Raw genomic sequence first — 20,086 nt, 5'->3', positions numbered from 1 at the left:
CTCTTTATGGTTCGTCCCAACTTTGCATCATCTGCAAAAAACTGAATATCTCCATCCAAATCTTCGCCAATATCATTAATATACTAGTTAAACAGTAATGGCCCTAAAACAGACCCCTGAGGCACTCCACTAGTGACTTTCCTTTTCCTGGATATCGCACCCCCATACACAACTTGTTGATACCTATCAGATAGCCAGTCTCCAATCCAATGTACTAATCTAATATCCAACCCCATCTGCTCTAGTTTCACTGTCAACTTATCATGAGGTACTCTATCAAAAGCCTTTATGAAATCCAAGTATATTACTGTGTATCCTTCTCCTCTGTCCAAGGAAGCAATCACTTTATTGTAATAAGTAAGTAGATTACTAAATCATGACCTTCCTTCAGCAAATCCATGCTGTCCATCAAAGATTATACCATTGTTGTCAACCCAACTCTGGATCCTAGTTCTCACAAGCTTCTCCAACAACTTAACCACAACACCTGACACAGAGATAGGCCTATAGTTTGATGCTTGAGTTCGATCACCTCCTTTATGAAGTGGCACAATCTTGCCCTCCTTCCACTCTTTAGGAACTTGACCAAGTGCAAGACTCGTACTAAAAAAATATGTGAAGGCAGGTGTCAACTCTCTGGCACATTCCTTCAGAATATGCAGTGATATATTATCAAGTCCCACAGCCTTATTTACATCTAGTTTACTCAACTCCCCAAACACCTCTTGCTCACTTACATTCAGTCTCTCCTCTCCATCATCAACTGCTCTCAATCTCTCCATGAAATCACATTCACTAGATTGAAAGATCTTTATGAACTGTTCATTAAGTATCTCCACCACACATTCTGCAGTAGCTGTCTTTATACCATGTCCTCCAATCACTGTCATCCTTTCATAATCATTCTTTCTTTTGCTATAACAAGGTGACAAATACTTTGGACAGGAGAGATGCATATACAGTGATGTACTTATATTTTGCAAAACCTGCCACATGACAAGTTGTTAAATAAATTGTAATCATTGGGATTGCATAACAGACTTCTAAGATGGATCAGTGCAGTATCCCAAAAGAGGATGGTCACTTGTGTTATACCATGGGTGTCAGTTTGGGGATAATTATTGTTCAGTTTGCATGTTAATGATATTAGGATGGGTTTAACTAGTGATATGCAGCTGTTTGCAGATGATGCAAAACTTGGTAGAGCAATGCAGAGTCAAGCAGATGTTATGGCCTAACAAGAGGACCAGATTCATGCAATTTATTGATTGCATGAATGGGCAGGTAAGTGGAACTGTCAGTTCAATGTTGCAAAGTGTAAGGTTTTGAGATTTGGTAAGCAATGATGGGATGCAAAGTATACGTTTGGTGCATAAACTTTAAAGGAAGTAGAGAAGATGAGAGATCTACTTCCTTTAAAGTTTCTGCATCGGGTAATGGCAATGATGCGGAGGACCCTGACATGCAGAAATAGAGAGGTTATGATGCCATTGTATAAAGCCTCATATGGATTATTGTGCACAGATTTGGTTGCCAGATTTTCATTGTGATGAGGATATGTTGGAAAGTGTCCAGAGAAGATTCACAAAGGTGATCAGTGGTCTTTTGAATGTGGAGTATGAGGACAGATTGAGAGAATGTAAGTTGCAAATCTCATGAATAGGAGTAAGTGGGGGGGGGAGGATATAATTGATTCATATAAGCTAGTCAAGGGTTGTCAGGTTGATATGGAAGAGAATTTTCATAGAATGGGAGAGGGGAGAACAAGAGGCCATCACTGGAAACTGTATAAGGAGGATGTGAGCAGAGGAGTGGGCTCTTTGCATGGAAAGTGGTTGGTGAGTGGAATGCCTGTGTGTGTGTTGTGAAAGTGGATACATTGAATAATAACAATAAAACTTTGAAAATGTAGAAAGAACATTGAAATGTTACAGTGTTACGAAAGTGTTTTTTTTTTTTTAAACTTAATTATAGTATCTGGATTTTCACTTTTGTGTGATAGCCAGATTGGATACAATCGTTGTACTGTGGTATTCTGGTTCTTAAAGTGTTTACTTTTATTTGATTAACATGGAATTGCTAGCTATATTTTATATAGATTGATTAACATGGAAGTGCTAGCTAACATTACAAAAATATCGGTACTTGTAGTAAAAAAGCATATGTCAGCAACCTGGAAGGTCTCAACTCAGAGATCGAGTTTTTCCCTGTACTTTTCAGATTTGATATGATGAGACAATTGTATTCTGGATGCAAACAAAAACATTAAAGATTTATAGAGTTCCGGATTAAACGATAAAATGGAACATATAGTATGTGAGAAGTGCGATGAAAGGTAAGCATGTTCCAAAATTGAGAAAGGTGTTATCAGGAAGGGTGGAAGTGCGATTGTAAGGAAATATGTGGAACAGCTTAGACAAGTGTTAATGAAAATAAAGAGTCAGGTTAAATGTGTGGAGGAGGAAATTGAGCATTTAAAGAGGAGAATAACTGCTGTAAATGAAAAGGCGATTAATAAGAAGCAGGTATCTAAAGATGATAGGGTTACTCCCAGGAAGGATGGTAGCAGGAGTGGCCTCTTGTGGGAATGAGTACTCGGGAGAAGAGGGACAACATCAGGTGACACTGAGTCCAGTGGAGTCTAGAGGGAATAATGCTGGGTATAGAAACAACGGCATTTATATGCTTTATACTAATGCCAGGAGTATCCGGAATAAGGGAGAGGAATTGATGGTGCAGATAGCATCAGCCTGGCCAAAAATTATTGGGATCACACTGAGACATAGTTGACAGAAGAGGATATGATAAAAGGAATAGAAGTCACTGGGTACAGCATTTTTCGGCAGGATAGGAAGGGAAAGCGTGGTGATGGAATACTATTTATGATAAGTGATGACCTACGTCCTCTAAGAGTGGAGACTTTGGAAGGCAGTGACACTAATGATTTTGAAAGCATATGTTGTGAGTTAGAGGTGGGCAAGACAGCATATTAAGTGGGGTGTTGCTACAGACCCAGGAGCACAGAGGGTGGGGACCAGGAAATGTTTAGACAGTTGACTTTGGCAAGTGCAAGAAGAATGATTGTTATGGGAGATTTTAACTACAGTAGCATAAATTGGGGAGAGGAAAATGCATGTAGCAATAGGGAATGGAAATTCTAGAATTCTTGATGTACAAATGTCTTAGGCAACATGTAATAGAGGGAACAAGAGTTTTGGATTTGGTTATAGCATCAGAAGAGTTGATAATAACTTAGATGACATCTCTCCTGCAAGTTGGAGAGAGTGACCATGTGGTTTTGGCTTGGAAAATGAATAGACATACAGGAGTATCAAAGAGACGGGAATGTAAGTGGAATTATAAGGCAGGTGATTATAATAGTCTAAGACTTCAACTTGGAGAAATTTCATGGAGGGAGGAATTGGAAGGCTGGGATATCATTATTGCGTGTGAAATTATGAAAGAATATTTGTTAGCAGTAATGGTAAGTTGTATACCACGAGTGAACAAGAGGACATAATTTGGAGTAAAGTGGTTGACAAACAATATTAAACAGGAATTGCATGCGAAAAAGAGGCTATGGAAGAGATATAAGGAGACAGGTGAAGAGAAGATGCATGAAGAGTATAAGACACAGGCCAGAAGAGTGACTAGTATGTTAAGGAAGATGAAACTGGAATATGAGAGGAGATTGGCCCTAAGATCCAAAGAAAATCCTAGAGAATTTTTTAGATATGTGGCCAGTAGGAGGAAAAATGGCTGTGGAAGAATGATATTTTGGGATAAAAATGGCAATAGAGTGACTGATGCAAAGGACATAGTGGAATTGTTCAATGAACAATTCTGCTATGTCATTTATTGGAGTTTGATCCTTTATTGGAGTATTTCATCCTGGAGGAGTCAGTTTTAATGCTAGAGGGATAGGGCAGGTTCGAAACACAGTTTTTGAAACACTGGAGAGCGTGTTTCAAACACTGAGTACTCTGGATGTCAGTAAATCTGTGGAACTGGATGGTATTTCACCATGAGTTTTGAGAGAATGTGCTAGGGAACTGGCTGTGCCTTTGCCGTGGCTTTTCAATGGCTGTGAGAAAGATGCCCATGGAATGGAAGGAAGGTAAGATAGTGCCATTTCATAAGGATGGTAGCAGACTGGAAGTGTCTAATTATAGGCCAGTTTGCACGTCATCAGTAGTTATTAAGATCTTGGAAAAAGTAGTGAGGGACCACATACAGCAATGGGCAAATGAGGATGGTGGTATCCATGAGCGTCAACATGGATTTGTGAAGGGGCACCCTTGTTTTAGCAATATGCTAGCCTTTTATAATAAAGTTACAAGAGCATTAGATGAGGGAAAGGCATATACTGCCATTTTCTTAGACTTAGTGAAAGCATTTGTCAGGGTGCCACATGATAAGCTGATATTTAAGTTGCAGCACATGGGTCTCGATGTCAGATTGGTCAACTGGATTCAGGATTGGCTGTCCGATAGATATCAGAGAGTTGTTTATGGTGGGACAGTTTCAAGGAGGCAGAGGGTTACAAGTGGGGTCTCACAGGGTTCAGTACTGAGACCAATATTGTTTAACCTTTATATCAATGACATTGTCAGTGAATTGCAAGGGGATATTCAGATGTTTGCAGATGATGTGAAGCTGGGAAGGATTATTAGTAATAATGCAGATGTGGTAGCCCTGCAAGAGGATTTGAATAAGCTAGATAGACGGGCAAATGAAGGGGATGTCACTTTAATAAAGCAAAATGTAAGATTTTGAGGTTTGGGAAATCGATGGGACACTGCATACTCTATTTGGAGAAGTTATAGTGGAGGAAGTAGTGGAGACAAGTGATCTGGGGTTGATGATTGATAGAAACCTGAAATTTAGGGGACATATTGCAAAGGTGGTGAAGGTAACACAGAGGATTGCTGCAAGAATGAGAAGGACACTGACCTGCAGAGATAAAAGGGTTATCATTCTGTTATATAAGTCTCTGATCAGAACACTTAGACTATTGTTTTCAGATTTGGTCCCCAGGATTTGAAGGGGATAAATTAACTGTGGAAAGGATACAAAGACAGATGACAAAGATGGTTTCAGGACTGTACCATGTTAGTTATGAGGATCAGCTGAGGGAATGTGGACTGCAGAGGTTGGTGGATAGAAGGAGGAGAAGTGATATGATTGAGACTTTTAAACTGTTGAGAGGTGGTTACATGGTTGACACCGGGGAGTTCTTTCACTTGGTTGAACAGCAGGAAGGAGTGATGACAAGAGGTCATCCCTGGAAGTTATGAAAGGAAACTGTGAGCACGAGGGTGAGGAGTGGTTTCTTTGCATGGAGGGTGGTTGAATCATGGAATGTATTGCCTGATGGAGTGGTGAGAGCAAGAACGGTCAATGGGTTTAAGGAGTGGTATGATAGACTGTGTTTCTGGGGGTGGGGTGGGGGACCTCCACTCGATGAGTCTTGATAGACTTTGTGTTTCTTAGGAAGGACCTCCAACAATGAGTCAAAAGACTCATCATGGGAGGTCTTTGGATGTGTAAATCCAAATTTCTTTGGATGTGTAAATCCAAAGAAAAGAAGACGGTTTCATTGCCACGTCTGTCTTTTGCAAGCCTACATTCTCAGGTCGCTACATTCACAATTCTTCAGCTCATCATCCATCTCAGAAATCTGGCATTATTAAATCACTGGTTTCCAGAGCACACAAATTCTGCTCCTCTGAAGAATCTTTTAACCAGGAATTAGAAGTAATCAAAAATACTGCCATCCTAAATGGATATAATCCAAAAACAACTCAAAAAATCATCAGTCACTTCTCCACACATCAAACCAGACAGGAAGAAGTCCATAGAATTCGTCAAAGAAATCTCTGAACGTCTTTCTAAAATTATGAAGAAATAACAATGTTGCCACTACTTACAAACTTATCAACCAAATTTACAACTTGTTACCTTCTCCTAAGGACAAACTCTCACCTTTGATGTTGCCTGGTATTTATGAAATTCTGTGCTCATGCAAATTGTCTTACTTTGGACAGACAGGTAGGTCTGTTCAGAAACGCATCTTGGAACATCAAGACCACATTTGTCTTTTTAAACTGCAGAAATCTGGCCTCTCTCAACACGAAATTGAAAATCTAAACCATAGGATCCATTGGGAAAAGTCTAAACTTTTACATAGATCTTTATATAAACATGAACGTTAATACAAAGAAAGTTCTGAAGCCCTACCACATAGACCAAACTTAAACCGCAATGACGTTCTTACTATTCCTCAAGTATGGGAAATTGTCATACAAAATTATGTTAAATAATTATTTTTTTTTTTTTTTTCTGTAACACATTACACGCGTTTAATGAGATTCTATTGTAATCATGCACCCTAACTGTATGTTATTCCTATTATTGTTTTAAACTACTGTACTGATGATGTCCTAAGATACTTAGGATGAAATATTTACAATTAATAATTTTCACTGTGGTTAATACATGTGTTTCTTTTAATTATATTTCAAAAAATCTTAAAAGAAAGAGAGGACGGGATTAATGTAAATGGTGAAATCATCAGTAACATCCAATATGCTGATGACACAACTTTCGTGGCTGACAATATTCAGGATCTTCAAAATCTTCTCGAACTAGTGAATGAAGAGAGTGAAAAAATGGGATTAAAAATAAATATCACCAAAACTAAATTCATGGTCATAAGCAAGAAACCAATTCTTAATTCATCACTTTCTTTAAATGGGAAACGAATAGAAAGAGTGACAAAGTTTAAATATCTCGGATGCTGGTTAAATGAAGAATGCAATCCAGAAATGGAAATAAAAGTTAGAATTGAAATGGCAAGAAAAAATTTTCTCCTGATGAAATCAACATTGTGTAACCGCAACTTAAACTTAGAGCTTAGAGTACGCATGGTTAAATGCTATGTATGGTCTATACTGCTGTACAGTGTAGAAACTTGAACCTTGAAGACAACATCAATAAAAAAACTTGAAGCCTTTGAGATGTGGTTATATAGACGAATGTTAAAAATCCCATGGACAGCAAAAAGTACAATAAGGAAGTACTGGAACAAATGGGGAAATCACATGAACTTTTAGATACCATAAAAAGAAGGAAAACTGCATATCTTGGTCACCTACTTCATAATGAAAAATATAAAATACTTCAATTGCTTATAAAGAGGAAGATAAATGGAAGAAGAGGACAAGGAAGATGAAGAAAATCTTGGTTGCAGACATCAGACAGTGGACTGGCATGAGCTCTGAGGGACTGTTTAGAGTGGCTGAGGATCGCTCAAAATTTTCCAAGATGGTCGCCGACCTCCGATAGGAGATGGCACTCAAAGAAGAAGAATGCAAAATATACTTATTGAAACAAGAAATTATATTCTTGTTTTAATGCATTCATGGCCAACTATGTGTTGTGTCTTATTTTGTACTAGTACAGCATGAAACATCCTGCTATGAATGTGTTAATCCTTTAATCAAACATAATCAGTCAAATCAAGCATAATGAAAGATAAAATTATTACTTTCATGCATAGATAATTATTGATAGTTTTTACATTTATATTTCATAATTTTTAGTATAATATATTTAGCTTAGTTGGATATTTTTGCTTAGACATTGTAATGGCTTCTGCTTTTTTTACTAGGTGGGCTGGTGGCTTTATAAATTGGTGCTATCCTCTAAGGGTACGGCATATCACAACAGGCCGATACTTAGCATATAATGAAAACAAAGAAGTAATCTTAGTATCGAGAGAGGAAGCAACAGTGGCAGCAACTGCTTTCTGTCTTAGGCATACAAAGGTATGAAACTTTTCCCTTTTTTTTTGATAGATCCAAAAAACTGTGCAAACTTTATCTCTCCAAATTATTATTTGGCATAAACCTAGTTTGTTCTTTTGCAATTTAGTTTTAAGTAATTTTTCTTTCCTCTATACTTGCAAAAATGTTCTCTTTGATTCTTAGTAGATAAATTTTTATAATTATAATATAACATTTTTAAGGAATGGCAATCTGGTATGAGATTAATTCCAATTGGACAAAATACACAGTAGCTTGCTTCTGTAGGCCAGGGAGGTTCCTGGGATGATGTGAAAGGCATGCAATAGCAAATTAGTACATAGAATGTATGTTGAGTAATTATTATGGGGAACTTAAAAGTATGAAGATGTAGATTTGAAGGAGGGAATCAAATTTATACACCTACTGAGAGAAGATTACTAGGAAGCAGCATCTGATGGAAGATACTTGGAGTATGAGATTGTTGGACCTAGTCATAGGATCATTACCTCTGATTGAGAATAATGTTCATATGGTCTTGTTTTGGATGTTGTGAAATGTGAAATTTTCCATTTTGAAGAGGAATATGTGGAACTACAAGGCTGTTGATTATGACAAACTTACGTGGGAGCTTGAAGCAATGCATAGGGGATAGTCAAAGGATATCTGGAGGAAGCCATATCAGACTATAATGCCTAATGCCAAGGGTATAAATCAGATAAGAGTTAGATGAGTTGTTTCATTAAACATGAGTTGCAAAATAAGGGGGAGGGGGTATATAAGGAGAAAAATGACCAGAAAGTTCACAAACAGTACAGAGTTCAAGAAATTAGCCAAGCTGGCCAAAGGAAATTCCAGAGTTGTTTTGTTATATGGAAGAATAACTATGGAAGGCTAGCTTTAAGAGGAGCTGCTGGTAGTGAGGTGACAGAAGCAGATGAAATAGTTGAGTTACTGAATTACTTTGCAAGGGCATATCATTGAGATAAGGACCTTACTGTGACAGATATTACAAGAACCGATGTGGGATCAGATGTTGATGAATTGGAACTGCTTAGAATCTTTTAGAATCTCAATGCAAATACACTCATTGTCCCAAGGAAGTAGAAGGATGGCAAAATAATTCTTTTGCTTAAAGGGAGCTCTAATTGCAGTGGCAAGTTATAGACCTATCAGTATCTCAGGAGTGATGGCAGAAGTACTGGAAAAGTTGGTCAGAGAGAGGATTCAGGAATGGGTGGATAAAAACATACTTTATAAGGGGCAGCATGAAAGCCAAGAGATGGTCATGCTTTAGTAATTTATTAACTTTTGATGAAAGAGTGACAGTTGAGTTGAATAAAGGGAATGGCTTCATGATGATACTGATGAATTTTGCAGAGCAATTTGATAGAATACCTCAAGGAATTCTGTTAAACAAATTGGAACAAATGGGGATGGATATGAAACTGGTTATGAGGATGGCTGATTGACAGATATCAAAAAGTAATGTATTGAGGAGCAGAATCCAGGAGAAAGCAAGTGACTAGCAATGTGCCACAAGGCTATGTGATTGGACTATTACTGTTTCATGATTACATAAATGACATAGTAAATAAGTTTAAGGGAAATATTCAGTGGTTTGCTGATGATACAATATTGGGTAGAGAAGTAGTTAATCAAGGTGATGTGCAGAGCTTGTAATATGATATAAAGAGGCTAACAATATGATGAAAAGATAATGGATTCCAGTATAATGTGGAAAAGTGTAGAGGTATGCATTTTATTACAGTTATGCATCAGAGATTGACTCTCTGAATGAACCTGCAAGTTGTGTATGATGGAGTTGTGACTCAGAAAAGGAAGGTGACCAGTGGCATGCCTCATGGTTCTGTTCTTGGGCCCCTATTGTTTAACTTGTTTGTTAATAATATTTCATGTGGATTGACTGAGGATTTAAATGTTTGTCGATGATGCAAAATTAGGTAGAATTATCAGGAGTAGTGCTGATGTTAATTCTCTACAGGATGATTTCAATAAACTTTTAGCTTGGATGAATGAGTGGGTTTGCAGTTTTAATGTTTATTATTACTATTATGGGTATCTCAATGGAGGCAGTAGACTCATCGTGGGAGAACCCAAACTATCAAAACAATATCTATCATACCTCAGCTGTGTGATAGTGAATTCTTGAATTAATTTACAGACGAAGACCTCACAACTGAGTCTGGCAATGCATTCCACTCATTCACCACCCTGCAGAAGAAAAATCTAGTTCTCATAACCTTGTTAACTACATTTTTCCTTAATTTCCAGGGATGATATCTTGTTCTTCCATCACTATCACACAGCTGAAATATTTCCCCTGCATCAATCTTATAAAATCCTTTTAGTAATTTAAATGTTTCTATCATATCCTCTCTTCTCTGCCTATCAACCAACCTCTGTGATCCACAAGCTCTCAATCTATCAATGTAGGTAGCATTTTTTACATCACTCACCAACTTAGTCACTCTAATCTGAACCCTCTCCACAACCTCCTCATCTCCCAGGAATCCAAGTGACCAGACTTGAGCACAGTAATCCAAATGTGGAATTATCAACACCTTATAAAGGGGAATGATAACCTTTTATCTCTGGATGTTAGTGTGCTCTTCAATAACCAAGTAATCCTATATGCAATCTTGGACACCTTAGCAATGTGTCTTCTGAACTTCATCTCCCTATCCACCAACATCCCCAAGTCCCTGGCCTCATCAATCTCTTAGAATACCGTTCCATCAGTGTAGTACACTGATGGTAATCTCTTAATCCTAAAATGCATAACTTGACACTTTTCCACATTGAACTGACATCCATTACCTTTTGCCCATTTTGCCAGCTTATTTAAATCATCCTGCAAACTCTCAACATCAGCTTGATTTTTTATTGCACTATCCCATTTTGCATTATCAGCAAACAACTGGATATCTTCCTGCAAGCCATTTCCTATATCATTTATGTACAAATTAAACAATAACGGCCCAAGCTCAGAGCCTTGAGGCACACCACTGGTCACCTGCCTTATCCTGGACTCTGCTCCTCCATACACCACTTTCTGGTATCTCTCCCTGAGCCATTCTCTTATCCGTATCACCAGTTTAGTATCCATTCCCATCTGCTCCAATTTGTGCAACAGTATTCCATGGATTATCCCATCAAAAGCATTAGCAACATCCAGAAGTACCACTGTGTAGCCATTTCTTGTGTCCAACTCAGATGTCATTCTATTATAAAAAGTTAATAAATTGCTAAGGCAGGATCAACGTTTAACAAAACCATGTTGACCCTATAGAGTATCATATTCTGATCCACCCATTCTTGAATTCTGTCTTTAACCAACTTTTCCAATACTTTTACCACCACTCCCGAGATGGTGATTGGTCTGTAATTAATAACCGCAGCCTTAGAGCCACCTTATGCAAAGGAACTATTTTGCCTTCCTTCCACTCCCTAGGAATCATACCAGAGTTCAAATTTAAGTTAAATAACCAAGTAAGAGGCGTTGACAATTCCTTTGTACATTCACACAACACCCGAGCTGATATTCCATCTAAACGTACAGCAGTCTTTGCATTTAAATTCTGCAATATACTAAGTATCTCTGATTTATTAACTTCAATTCTCACATTAGTTATTGCTACAGGTACAGAGATACCCTCACTTGGGTGATAGATTTTTGAAAAGTGATCACTCAGTAACTCTGCTATTACATCTTAGTTGATCACCTCAATACCATCAGCACCCACTAAGGTTATCCTTCCAAAGTCATTCTTCCTTTTACTTGCCACATAGTGGAAGAACTCTTTGGGATTACTCTTGATCTCATTGGTTAAGGTGTTCTCATAATTTGATTTAGCTTTTCTTACTATACTGGTAACCTTCCTAGCTTAAGCCTTGTACTGCTTATGGCTATACTGATCACCTTTCTCCTTGTAAATTCTCCATAACATTTTCTTTTTTTTTTGCAGATAAAGTCTGATACTACTACTCATCCATCTAATGCCTACCTTGTTTGTCTTCCTGACCACGGGAATACATTCTGATATTGACTTCCTCAGATACTCGCTGATTATATCCCGTTTACTGCTAACAACTGCCATGAGATGGCTGTAAGCTCACTCCAAAGCTTGTTATAATTACCTAACCTGTAGTTCTGTTATAAACCCCTTCTTAAGAGAGAAAGCCACAAATTTTCAACCTCCCAAGTCAATGCCACATGATCACTCTCACCAATTGGAGGTACCGAGGACACCTACTTATCCATATGTCCTCTGAACCAATGACCAGGTCCAACACTCTCACAGCATGAGTCGCTTCAGTTATGTACTGTTTCAAGTAATTATCTCTTTGGTGTATGAATTCCATTTCCTTTTTGCCATGTGATATTTTCTCCTTCCAATTGATATCACCATAATTAAAATCCCCCATAATAATCATTAACCCTGCACTCATTGCACTAATTTGCTGATGCTTGAATTTAATATCACCCCTGTATCCCCTGGTCTATAGTAGCAACAAACTGTATATTTTGTTGCATTGGTCACTATTTCACACTAGACTGCCTCAAATGAACTATCATTCACATGTCTATTCTCATGATATATGCAACTTATCAGCTATCATCAACATTACTCCTTCCCCCATTCTATCTTCTCTATCCTCCCTGAAAATACTGTACTCATCACATTCAATTCCAGTAACTACATCTTCTGCTGACAGCCAAGTTTCACTGATGCCTACAATGTTTGGTGAGATTGCACTGACTAATGCCAAAAATTCTTCCCTCTTATTTCGAATGCTTCTTGCATTGGTATACAAAAATTGCCAATTCCCTTTAGTTTTTGTACCAGCTTTAGAAATGATATACATGTCACTAATTTCAATAGTCTCATGCTGATTTTTATCCATTCTATTTGCAATTTATTCCATGAAAAAGGATCAACAAATATATATATTCACTGCATAAGTTTCTCCCTCTTACACTCAACCTTTTCAATTTTAGTTTCCCTGTCCAATTACTTCAACTTGTTCAGAAAATAGTACCTTCTTCTTCTTCTTCTAATAAATCTTCTTCTTGTAATAAATGCAAGGTGTTACATTTTGGGATACACAGATATAAGGCTATGTACTGTATTGGTGGCGATGTACTTCAGGAAATGAATGAGATTTGGGCTCTTGGAATGATAGTAGACAGTGGACTCAAGTTTCGAGGGCTCATTACATGTGTTGCAAAGACTTCACATCGTATAACTGCTATGATAAAAAGTACATTGACATTAAGAGATAAGGAGGAAATGGTGCCTCTATATAAGACATTGCTCAAACCACATATGAACTATTGCCTCAAATTTGGTCACCTAGTTTTCATTGTGATGTGGAAGTACTAGAGAGGGCTCAAAGATGAATAACCAAAGTGATATCAGGACTCTGGAGTGTTAGTTATGAAGAGTGTTTGAGAGAATGTGGATTAGAGAGGTTGGTGGATAGGTGGAAAAGAGGAGATATAATAGAGACCTTCAAATTAGTTAAGTGATTCTATCAGATTAACACAGAAGAAATTATAAAAAGAGTGGATGTTAAAATGGGAAGAACGAGAGGCCATCCCTGGAAGTTGTACAGAGATGTGATGAAGAAGGGTGTGAGGAGTAGATTTTTTATATGGAGAATTGTTACTGAGTGGAATGTATTGCCTGAGTGTGTTGTGAGCGCAGGTCATGTGAATAACTTCAAAGCTCATTATGACAGACATGTTGCTGATTGAGTGGCCCTCCCACGATGAGTCTGTTGACTCCATGGAGGTTACCAAATAATAATAATAATAATAATTTTGGGATAAGTAAATTATGAGCTTTTTACCACATTGATGGAACTGTACTCCAGGAAAATTGATGAAGCTAGGGATTTGGAAGCTGGTAGGTCATAAGAAGTTGAAGTTTAGGGGACATATTGCTAAGATTGGCAAGGTAGTTTGTGGGATTACTTGGTTATTGAAGAACACTCTACCAAGCAGTGATAAGGAAATTATCATTCATCTTTATAAGGCCTTAATAACCACATCTGGATTAATGTGGTGTGATCACCCAGATTTCTTGGTAAGGGGGGTAGGGAAATAGTGGACAGGATCCAGAGGTGAGTGATGAAGATAGTGAGTGGTCTGTAGAAATATTTGATGATCAATTGAAGATTTGTGGGCTTCAAAAGTTGGTTAATAGGCAAAATGAGGGGATATGATAGAAACCTTGAAGTTTCTTAAATGATCAAAGTGCTGATCCTAAATAACTTAAATAATCCTTTAAGTTACTTAAAGGATCAGGACTTGGCCAGAAGAAACAAAACAAGCAGTCATTGCTAGAAATTGAGTAAGCGTGGTTAGCAAGAGTGTGAGGACTAGATTTTTTGTTGGGAGGGTGGTGAATGAATTGGTTGCCGGAGTCAGTTATGAGTGCTTTATATGTTAATGGGTTCAAGGAGCGGTATGATAGATATTTTATGGATGGTTTGGGTCTCCTGCGATGTTCCTTTGGACTACATGAGGTGTCCATGCAATAATAATGTGCAAAAGAGCTAGCTATGTCCTTGATCTGTTTATTTAATAAAAGTTTTGCAATGGGGAAAGCATCACTCTACAGACAAACATGGTTCAAGGATCCAATTATAGACCACTCTGTATATCTGCAATTGTAGTCAAGGTATTAGAGAGGTTGTTTATAAATAAAATACCAGAATGAGTTGATGAGCATGTTGGATGAGAGAGAGAGAGAGATTCACATACAGTGATATTCTTTACTTTGCAAAAGCTTTTGATAGATTACCTTGTGATAAGTTAAAGATGCAATTATGTTGAAGATGCAGTTGACGGAAATGATAATAGGTTGGTTAGATGAATTGAAGCTTGCTTCTCTGAATGATACTAGCAAGTTGTGTATGATGGAGCAATGCCTTAAAAAGGTAACCAGTGGTTGTGCCCAAGGGTTCTGTTCTTGGGCTCTTGCTGTTTTATTTATTAATGATATCTCATGTGGATTGACTGGGGATCTTGAGTTGTATGTTGATGATGATGATGATGCAAAGTTGTGGAGCACTTCAGATGTTAATTCCCTTGAGAGTGATTTGGATTGACTTTCAGCATGAACAGATGAGTGGGGGAGTTATAGTTTAATAAGTGATGGTGTTGTATTTTGAAATGCAAAGATATAAGGCTGTGTACTGTACTGTAAGGCTGTATTGATGAAACTTTGCTTCAGGAAGTCAGTGAGATTCGAGTTCTGTGTGTGTGTGTGTGTGTCAGGGGTGATGGTTGGAAATTGCATATGCAACTTTCTTTTCACTGCATCAAAAGCTGTATACAGTTTTTATCCAAGGAACACAAGAGAATCTCTCAACCACAAAAGAATCTCTCAGCCTACTGAATCCGAACAATATCTCATGCATAATCTATGCAAGAAGCTGAACAGCCGACTGCTACTGGAATATCCTCACCACCGAGAACAGAGAACTCTAAACTAATTCACAGCATACTGGAACCCAAATTACCCTTCAGTTAATTGCAGAAGATCATGTTACTCTCCTTATGTATAAGAAAAAAAACCCACAGTGTGTACAGACAATGAAAAAGATAAATAAAAAAAACATAGTTGTGAACGACATGAGAACTGTGGTGCCTCCTCCACTTTTAAAACTATGCTACCTTTTCCATGATAATGTGAATATGTCCTACCCTTCTGACTTTTTCCTGTTGCTTATGTTTTATTTTAATGTTTTTGAGTTCTTTTTATGGTTTTATGTTATTTGCAACATCTAATCAAATGTATATTTTAACCAAGGTTAAATAAATTTAATAAATAAAACATCTGCCCTTTATTAGGTTTCTCTGAATGTCATCTTTCCTATTTTAGATAAACTGGCAAATGTAGGTTCCTTTAAAAGCTTGTGTTATCATTGTTTATAGAATGCTGTCACTATATGAGTTTTATTGTGAAACATATGTCTTTATGATTGCCTGAGGTTGTTCTATATTCTTTAATGACAGTTTTCTTATATTCATTATGGTAAAGGTGATTTCTAGATTATGTACATCACTCTTCTAAGAACAAATCCATGTATCATTATTAGTTAATGTCTTCAGTATGTGAAGAATAATGCTGATGAGAACTGGATGCAAATATTATATCTCTTAGTGTACATCAACTTTCCTTAGAGGGGGAGAGAGAGAGAGAGAGAGAGAGAATAGAATTGATACCTGAAAAATTCTAGTAATAAGTGTCTCCAAAAACTGAAGGCAGTTTGTGAGTATTTTTCCTTAGGAGAACCTATTTTTAGGATGGATTCAACTGAGATGAGAAAGAAAGGAACCTGAACAGTGTCATGAAACTAAATGCTTAAAACTAAATTTAAAAAAAAAAGAGAGAAAAAAAAAAAAGATCATATGCTTGCATGGTTAATCATGTTCAGGTTTTAAAGCATATGTGTGTGTGAGACTATTTCTTCAAAATGGTGTGTATAAAAATTTGTTAAATGGTGATCTGTGTCTCACATTCTTGTAGTCTTAAGCATCCTTTGCTTAAGACTACATGTTTGCTTGTATCCTTTGTGTGTGCAGTTGGCTAATGTATTAAAGCACCCACTCTCCAACCAACAGACTGCAGGTTCACATCTTGCAATGGACATCGACGTTTGTGACTGTTTCTTTAGGTGGGAGATGAAATTCATGATCTAGTATGAGACTGATACCCTGCTTATTGAAGGCCTAAATTGACTGGAAAGGTTACATGTTTGGTCTCCAAAGAAGAGACTACCTAAAAATAAACAAAGATAAAAAAATAATGAATAAAATAATAAAAAATGATAAAACACTTCTTAGACTACCCACAGTACTGATTTACTGTGGGTAGTCTTTTTTTTTACTTTTTTTTTTTCATATGGAAAAAAAAGTAAATAAAAATGCTGAAAAAAATATGAATAATAACAAAGTTGTTTATTCCCTAGCTATATATATATTTATTAAAATAAACCTTTGTTTTTTACCTGGTTTTCATTTTAAGGATGATAAGAAAATTGTACTAGATGAAAAAGAAGAGGAGGTCTTGGGCTCTCCCTTAATAAAATATGGTGACACAACAGTGTTTCTACAGCATCAAGAAACAGGACTTTGGCTTTCATATAAGGTGAGTAATAACTTGTGGTTAATGTTTTTAATTGGCTTGATTGTCAAAATTGAGCAGAGATAAGTGCTAGTCACTCAATGTATGTTAAAAAGTACAGGATGTTTTACATTAAAATACCTTCATTTAGAGCAATCTGTAGAAAGATACCCTGAAATTTGGTGGGTACCCTAACTAAATAATAGGTAAGAGATTTTGGCAATAAAAAAAATTAGTTCAAAAAATGACTGATAGAGGAAACAGTACTACGAGTGAAAAAAGATAGTGAATTTTTTCATACCATGTGAACTGTAAGGCACTATAAATGGAGGAGAAAGATTGACTCTACAGTCTTTCGACTTGCACAATAGGTCTCACTTTGCCTGAATGTGCTTTGCTTGTGAAGTGTTTTTATAAGAATGGGGAAAATGCTGCAGCAGCACTTCCCAAGTACATATGCCTAAAGATTTTGCAAAAAGGCCCAATGAAACCAGTGCAATGCATCGATTTGAAGAGGCATTCAGTTTGACAGTCCAACCAGGAAGAGAGCATAAATCTAAAATTCTGCAAATGACTGAGGATGTTACAAGTGTACTTGTTGAACAGTCAAATGAGAATGCTGTAGTTCATGCAGTCTATGGGGAATGGCAAGATAATTAGATTTGCCATACAAAACGGGATGGAGAACTTTGTGTAAAGCATTGCAGGTCTACCTGTATAAACTCAATCACAGCCAAGAGTTGGAAATGGGAGATGCCAGCATCTGAGAAATATTTGCATTGACATTTCTTGTACTCATGGAGGTGGATGAGGATTAGCCTTGGGCCATCCTATAGAGTGATGAAGTGTATTTTCATGTTTGTGGAACAGTAAACACTCAAAACTACTGTATCTGTGCTACAGAGAATCCCTGTGCATTTCAACAAGTTCACTTACTTTTGCTAAAGATCACAGTATGGATAAGATTTACAGCCAAGTTCATTATTGGATGGTTTTTCTTCCAAAGAAATCCATCAAAGAGGAAAGTCACTAGTGGAGTGTCACAGGGATCTGTTTTGTCAATTATTGTTTAACTTGTACTTTAATGGCATTAATACCAGCTTAATTGTAGATGTGTAGCTGTTTGCCAATGATGCAAAGTTAGGAAGAACTATGAGATGTAAAGCAGATGTTATAGCATTGCAGGAGGATCTGAATCAATTATGTGAGTGGGCTAATGAGCGGAGCTATCAGTTTAATGTTGCGAAGTGCAAGGTCTTGAAATTTGGTAGGTATGGTTGGGATGCAGAGTATACAATTAATGGAAAAATTTTGAAGGAGATGGAAGATATAGAGATTAGAGAGTGATCATGGCCAGAGATTTGAAGTTTAAGAGTAACATTGCTAAAATTGTAAAAACATGACAATGAATTATGTCAATAATGAGGATTTCATTGACATACAGAAGTAAAGAGGTTATGGTTCCCTTGTATAAGGTTTTAATCAGGCCATTTATGGAACACTGTGTGCAGGTTTAGTTGCTTTCAGGGAGATGAGAATGTATTGGAGATGGTACAGAGAAGGTTTACGAAATAGCTGTCGGTCTATAGAATATCAGATATCAGGAAAAATTGAGTCAATGCAACCTACAGAGCCTTTTGAATAGAAGAAGACGGGATATGATTAAGACATATATGTTGGTGGGGGTTGTTACCAGATTAATGTGGAGGAGATTTTTCATAGAGTAGAGTAAGACAAAGGTAGAACTAAAGCCCATCCTTGGAAGCTGTATAAGGAGGGCGTGAGAAGAAGAGTCTTTGCAAAGAAGATTTTGTTGAGTGAGTGGAATGCATTGCCTGAAACTGTAGTGAGTGCAGAAACTGTGAATTGGTTTAAGGCATAGTTCGATGATCTTTTTGCATGAGAGAGTAGACCTCCTACAATGAGTCCTTTGATCCACTGAGGTCAGATGTTAATAATAATGATGATGATAATAATAATATTAACAATTATTATCACCTGTCCCTTGGTGGTGAACTGGAACAATTTTATCCTTTTTCCACTCCTTTGTGATTTGTTGTGTAAAACTCTTGCAACTATAAGGCTCAAGCTATGAAACTGACATATAGTAAGAAAGGAAACAAAAAGAATGTGAGAGGAAAATAGAGCTATAATTCAATGAAATTTCAAGTAGTTCTTTTTTTATGTGGCCATAGGAGGATAGCAAGTGTAGATGAATTATTATTATTATTATTTCAGCCAACCACAAGACACCTATATCTCTCAGTCAACTCTCTAAGCTTGTTTTGAAGGGGTGACCTTGGGATAACAGAATGTTGAAGTTTTAGGGAACATATCACAAAGGTGGTGAAGTAATCCAGAGAATTACTGCAATACTGAGAATGATGCTGACCAGTACAGATAGAAGAGTAATAATTCTATTGTATGAAGCCCTGATCAGACCACATCTGGATTACTGTGCTTAGATTTGGTCATTGGGACATGAAGGGTATCAATTAACCTTAAAGAGGGTGCAGAGGACTGTATAGTGTTAGTTATGAGGTAGGCTGAGGGGACATGTGAACTGCAGAGTTTGGTAGATATATAGTGCCGTAACTAGCTTTTCATGGGCCCTGTGCAAGATTTTATTTTTGTCTGCCTTTTTCAGGAATGAGTGGAGTAATATGATATTCTGTGATGGAAAGCATGACTTTGTTGGATAATTTCCAACAAAAACTGAGTTGGATGATTTTCTCATATAAAATGTAATTTACATTTATATTTAAATAAGAGAAATTATCCAAATCAGTGTATTTAATAATCAAATTTTCCATGTGGTATTTCATCATGTGCCTTTGCAAAAGTATTTGGCAAAATACCACATAGAAAACTATTATATAAGTTGAAGCAAATGGGAATGGATATGAGGCTGCTGTCACGGATTGGGGGTCATGGATAAATTTGCTGACAGACAGACAGTAGTGTACAGTACAGTAGAAGCCAGAAGAATGAATATGACTAGTGCAGTACCACCACTAGGACTACTACTACTGTTTCATTTATATATTAATGATATAGAGCATGGTTTGAGGGAGTGTATTCAGTTGTTTGCTGAGGATGCAAAACTGGAGAGGACAATAG

General features: G+C 37.1%; 1 protein-coding gene across 3 annotated transcripts in view; it reads left to right on the top strand.

Annotated features, from left to right (window-relative positions):
* Positions 1 to 20,086, top strand: part of RyR (Ryanodine receptor) — a 1,703,288-nt gene that overhangs the window by 213,759 nt on the left and 1,469,443 nt on the right. For all 3 annotated transcript variants that reach the window (XM_090399345.1, XM_090399347.1, XM_090399344.1), the window contains exons 10-11: positions 7,673 to 7,829; positions 16,868 to 16,990. In XM_090399345.1, the coding sequence (XP_090255471.1) occupies positions 7,673 to 7,829; positions 16,868 to 16,990 (280 nt within the window). The remainder of the gene's footprint in view (positions 1 to 7,672; positions 7,830 to 16,867; positions 16,991 to 20,086) is intronic.

The sequence above is a fragment of the Typopeltis vanoorti genome, chromosome 10 (genome assembly GCF_054136105.1).
Source record: "Typopeltis vanoorti isolate ZY-2024b chromosome 10, IOZ_Tvanoo_1.0, whole genome shotgun sequence".
Lineage (NCBI taxonomy): Eukaryota > Metazoa > Arthropoda > Arachnida > Uropygi > Thelyphonidae > Typopeltis > Typopeltis vanoorti.
Note: the sequence above shows the minus strand (reverse complement) of the source record. Positions and strands in the feature narration are given on the sequence as shown.